This window comes from Oryzias melastigma, linkage group LG17 (genome assembly GCF_002922805.2).
Source record: "Oryzias melastigma strain HK-1 linkage group LG17, ASM292280v2, whole genome shotgun sequence".
In the NCBI taxonomy this organism is placed as follows: domain Eukaryota; kingdom Metazoa; phylum Chordata; class Actinopteri; order Beloniformes; family Adrianichthyidae; genus Oryzias; species Oryzias melastigma.
The window spans coordinates 14,595,108-14,601,171 of record NC_050528.1 but is presented as its reverse complement, the minus strand read 5'-3'; the positions used below and the strand labels follow the sequence as shown (position 1 = coordinate 14,601,171).

The window sequence follows — 6,064 nt, the reverse complement described above, 5'->3', positions numbered from 1 at the left end:
CTAAGCAGCACATGAAAATTTTTGTTTCTAACATTTGATCTGTTGCAAGTTTTGATGTTAAGGTGGTTGACTTGGCAACACTGTGTAAGAGAGACAAATTTAGTCCATTTTTGCCCTATTTGTGTGTTTATTAAGACTGGGATGGAAAAAACTTTCCAATAATCGAAATGGAGCTCCTCCTGGGATGCTGTTTGCGCTCACCTGCCGCTGGTTCTCCGTCTCCAGCCGCAGGCGAGCTTCGATGCAGCGGCGCGTCTCGAGGAAGGCCTGCCGCTGAGCGCGGTCAGACAAGTAACTGATAAATATTCCAGCAGTGTTCATGCACAGGAACAGGACCGCCTGAGCCGCTACCTGAAACGCACAAACACAGGAAAGACTCATGAATGGATGATTAAAATACATTAGTGGGAAATAGAACCTTGCAGTTCAAAGCTTTACCACTTGGTGAAGCCATCATTCCAGCTGTGTAAGAATTCCTATTTGGATGTAAACCCCTGTAAGACAGAGGCAATTGCTTGCGACGGGAATGAACACACTCTCCTTAAACTTTCTAAATCTTTGAGTTTTTACAAAATTAATAGAAGTTTATCAGATTCTGAAAAATGAGAGAATCCCACCATCACACTGCGACTGACTGTCACCAACTTCCTGTTTAAAGCTACAAAAAGGGAAGTGTGAGGCAACCACATCCAATCAAACAATCATACTGTAGCTGCAGAGCTCTTAGCTTCAGATTCTCTGTGGTTTGAGTGTTATTGTAAATCTGCTAACACAGCTAACATGTAGAAGTGTAGGACTGTGTTTTAGTTACACATTACTGACAAGGTTGGGAGTCACAATAACTTTTAGCGGTACTGGTCGCTTTTTTTACATGATGCTAACAAGGTTGGGAGTCACAGATTTAGTGAATGCGCTAACACGGCTAATGCTTTTAATGTGGCTAATGTGTGGCATGTTACAAACAAGCTGTACGTTACATGTATTGTGAATACGATAATGTGGCTAATGCTTCTAATATGGCTAACACTTCTAGCGTGGCTAACGTCTAGTGTTGCAAACAGAGTTATAAGTTACGCGTATTGTAAATAAGGTCATTTGGATATTGGCTCTAATATAATGCTTCTAATGTGGCTAATAAGCCTGTAAGATACAGCTATCGTTAATAAGCTAATGCAGCTCATAATATGGCCAACGCTTCTAACATGTAGCATGTAACAAACTAGGTTGTACGTTACAGGTATAGTAAATAAGCTAATGTAGCTAACACTTCTAATGTGGCTAACGTATATCATATTGTAAGTTACAGATTTTATATATTAGCTAATGCTGCTAATGGCTCTAATATGGCTAATGTAGCATGTAACAAGCCAGTTCTAGAGTTACTATGGATGCAGTTAATAAAGCTTGACTGAATGTGGGACTTATCTCTGACTCTTTTGTCTCACATAATGCGCCTTATAGTTTGACTCACCTTATATGTGATGTAGGTTAAAAAATTGACCATTCATTGACAGTGCGCCGTATAATCTAGTGTGCTCTGTCTATAGTGTGGAAAATAAGGTATTTAATGTCAACACACGGCTTTGTCATGCATACTTTTTTTTTTAAATCAAAGTTTCCTGTCAGGAGACAAAGAGAAGTTAGTGTGAAGCATAGCGGTGGAGGGTTTCTAATATGGGCTTTTACTGGTTAGCATTTTTCAGTGACAAAGATGACTTTTTGTTCCTTTTGAGGCTTGCAAATATTCACTGCAAGTAATTATTTTCACTTTTGCTTTAGACTCATATTGTTGAAAGTCTTCCCACTTAACCGTCACTTCTTGTTTTTCTCCCACATCTCTTTCAGCTCCATCTCTCAGAAATCGGATTCATCTTCTACTGTTTCTATTTGCGCTGAGAAGCATTTGGACCCAAACTGGCTGACCTAATGAAAGTGTTGTGTTTTTCTTCATGTGTCAGAAGCTGCATGGGAGGGGTTGAGCGCAGAATCGATAATGGTCAGTTCACGGTCGGTGAAAAACAAACGCAGCAGCCGTGTTCTTCCAATGCATTTCTAGAAGTGCAGTAATTGGGAAATTGGCCCTTCAGGAGAAAAAAAACCCTTCAACCCAGAAAAACAAAGACTCTTGAGTTTTTGCTTGAGGTCCTGGCAGCGATTGTAGAGATGAAGACTGAACAGGCGCCGTCACCGAGGAGCTCTGAGCCGGCAAGTCACTGAGCCAAGACCAGAACATCTGACACCAGATCAGGCGAGAGAAGAGAGCCGACAGAATAACCAGGTCACTGATTCCTCTGAATGAGTGAGCACAGCACATTACACCACCCACAGACCTGCCCGAGGGAAGCGAGCACCAAGTCCTGGAACATCCTCGACAGACTGCAGGTCTCTCACAAGTCGGTCGGAGCCCCAACGGCGTGTTTCCTTTAGTTTTTATGAAGACTGGTGCCCACTTCGTATGCTGACACACAAAGTCCCCCAAACTGGCTTCTACTTCATGGTTTTTTTAATAAGATAAGGAGAAAAAAAAAAGTTTACCCTCTAAAATGTTTGCACACAGTCAGAAGCAGTGAAGGATGGCCCTGTTTCCTTGAGAGGTGATATAAACTGAAAGCTTTCATCAGGCCTGAACACGCACAGCCAAAGAGCCCCGCTGATGCAACTCCCTGCAACATAGTGGGATTTCAACCGACGCCGGCAGCTCTGCAAGTATTAACCTGTCCTGCTCCTCTCAGATGGAAAACCGTTACTGCGCCACCACCTAAGCTGCTGGTTCAACGCTAAATGCGTCAAAAACATGAAGTGGGTTTAAAGCCGTTATTAACAATTGCCCTTCCAGGGGGTACCTGTGTGTGGGCAAAAAATAAGCAAACCTGGACGGGCATACATGTGCGCTGCAGGAAACGTCATGTACACAGACCGCTTGTTAAGTCTGTAGAGAAAAAGTGTTCATCCAATTTGTCTACGGGCATGCTGCAAGCGTCAGCAACACATAAGGATAAGTAAGGATGAGGTAGGTGAGACACAGGTGTGTCGTACAGATTTTTTGATTCCCCTGAACTATACAGAATGCACAAGGAGACTGTTAGTGCTGCGTAAGTCGTAAGTGTTTGACATTTCTGGGAGTGTTGAAAAACACAATTTTGCAATTACATTGTTTCCATTAAATCATAATTGAGCGTATAAACACAAACCAACTCACGCGACGAGATATTCAAAACATGGCGCCGGATGTGAACAATACTTTGATTTCCAGCAGATAAATTCAGATTTCTGTCATGGCACTAGCGCTCATTAAAGGAGACGTCAGTGTCTTATTCAGGTCATAGAGAGGCAAGCTATGTGGGAGCAGCTATGAATGAAGCAATTATGGGAAATAGTGGTTGGTGATTTTACAAAGATGCTGTGGATCCAACAATTCTGAATGAAATGCTCAACTTTTGATGAGCTGTGTGACACTCTGGGATCTCTTGAGGCGCCTGCTGTGCAGTGCCCAAGGCAGGTATTCGGTTTTTAGTCACGTGACCCATTTAATTAAAAAAAGTGTTTCCATTACAGTTTTGCGAAATATGTCAATTTCAATGTACCTCAAAAACCATCTCCTCCACGTGCAAAAACTTTTTTCGATAAATGTGAGTTTTTTCCTACATTGACGTGTTTCCATTAGGCACATTTATCCAATTTCACCAATTTCACGGTCAATGGAAACACAGGTAGAGTGTAGTTTGTGAGGGTATTCTACAAGCGTCCTACATTCAGCAACGATGTGTAGTCAGTAAAAAGCCAAAACTACCGACTAGAGTGCAATGTAAGGACATTGTACGACACCATCACCTGTACATCATAAGCATGTGCAGCTTACATTTGCCTATATGTACTGTACTTCATGATACTCTTACTACATGCAGGACAATCGCACGTTCAATTTTTATGACGTCTCTTAATGTGTCCTCAAAGGAACTGTATACATGCTTGTGCTCCACTAGATTCGACCGCTCGTCTCTACACCCTTCACCCTCCAGACAACCCAAAAACCTGCAGCACCCACATGGGTCAACCACGGATGCACGTGACTAAGACTTAAACCATGAGGCGCACTCAGCCTCACCTACACCACCGTATATCTAACAGACTGTCCAATAAGACCCGCATTTGCCCCGGATGGCCTTTTCCCTCATTTTCAGAGAGCGGAGAAAGGCCCTCCCCGCTCAGACTGGAGGCACAGTCGAGTCAGAGCAGATAAAAACCTCAGGCAGACAGCTCAGGTCCTCTATTGCTGCCAGAGAGCCTCTCGAGTGCTCCGCCGCCGTTTTCCTGTTTTTTTTCACCGCAGTAAAAATCGCTGTGCTAAGAGCACATTTCAAGAGGGAAAAAATAGAGCATGAAGAGGGATTTTCTGATTTGTTGTGCTCTCGACAAGCGTGCAGCTTCGCGCAGAGCGAGCTGACATTTCATGGAGGGGGGCTTTTCCCAGTCGCTCATGTTTCTCTACACCCAAGTAGGTCAGTGTTGGTGTTTACAAGAAACACAGAAGTGCTGGTTCATACTGTTTTGGTAAAAACCCGCTCAAGGAATGAGATGCAGCAGTAGACGCATGGACGACATAAACCAAATGTTTTTTTATGCTTTGACCCTCAGGGTGTGATTTTGGTGACATTTATGTCAAACCTGATCCACACACGCTTGAAAATAATCCCACAGAAAGTCAGTTTATAATCTGTGAGCCACGTCTTCACTGCATTGACACCACCTGATCTTTCTACACCCACTTCAACAACATCCCCAAGACGTCCTGTCATCTTCTTCCCCCTCAGCCCCACATCACCTCCATCCTGGTCCAGAGCCTCGCCACCAGCAGCTTTCCTCTCACAACAAATCCCTCCATAAGCCCCAACTAGTTAAGAACTCAGCTGCTCGTGTAATCACCAAACCCCCCCTTTCCAACAGTCACGTCTATCCTGCAGCCCCCGGTTAAATACCAAATGGACTGCAATCTCCAGCTACACACCTTTGAAGCAGAACTCCACAGCTCCACATTTGTCAGGTTTCCTCTGAATCTCCTCCCTTCACTGCTGCCTCCACCCACCTCGGCCCCAGAACCCCAGAACCGTTCTGCTTCCGTCAGACATCAGGAACATCCCTCCACTTTTAAAGCCAAATGATTTTCTCCATCATGGTCTATGTGTGATCTAAGTTCTTTGAGGTTTTTTTATTGCAATTGTAAGTTCTTTTTTTTAAATAGTACGTGAGATTATTAGGGCCACCAGAGAAAAATAGTTACAAAAATAAAGCTGTAAAATTATGAGAAAAGCCAAAGATTTATAAGGATAAAGTAATACTATCATGAGAAAAAGTACATTAAAAAGAATTAAAAATTATGAAAAAAATTGAAATTTTACAAGAATAAAGTCATCAAATTATGAGGAGGAATGTCCAAATTTTACAAGAAAAAATTATGAGCAATAAAAGTAAAAGATTTATGAGAAAAAAATCAAAAGATTATCAGGATAAAAGTGATAATTTACAGGTAATTTATTGGTAAAAAAAAACAAAAAAAAAAACAAACATAATTTAACAAGAATAAAGTTATAAAATTAGGGTAAAAATTATTTTAAAAGAATAAAGTCATAAAACTATGAGGGGAAAAGTTGCCATTTTACAGGAATAGTACATCTATGAGGCTAAAGGTTGTTTACTGAGGACATTTAAATAACAACAAAGCCCAGGGGGCAGTGCAGACTCTTCCAGGAAGAGGCTGTTTTCAATTTGTGAAATCACAAAGTGAGAACCCGCTCGTTTTCGAGGGTATGGGAGGGGCTGCTGTTTCGTGTGCAGGTTTTTAGAGCATTACTCAGAATTGCGTGAATGGATCAAAATAACTCTTTGGGGTTCCTTATAGTGAGGAATGAAAAGTATAATACACTTAAAAGCTCAAAAAGTTGATTTTGCATGGTATAGGCCGGGGGTTGGCAACCTGCGGCTATTGTGAATGAACACTGTGAGCACAACCAGACCGACTAAACTGTGAAAAGCTTCTGATTTCAACAGGTAAACTGAATGTTTAAAA

The 6,064-nt window shown here is 42.1% G+C and overlaps 1 protein-coding gene across 1 annotated transcript in view; it reads right to left on the bottom strand.

Annotated features, from left to right (window-relative positions):
• Window positions 1-6,064, bottom strand: part of adcy8 (adenylate cyclase 8 (brain)) — a 111,073-nt gene that overhangs the window by 74,692 nt on the left and 30,317 nt on the right. The window contains exon 2 of the mRNA XM_024268655.2: window positions 202-351. Within this exon, the coding sequence (XP_024124423.1) occupies window positions 202-351 (150 nt within the window). The remainder of the gene's footprint in view (window positions 1-201; window positions 352-6,064) is intronic.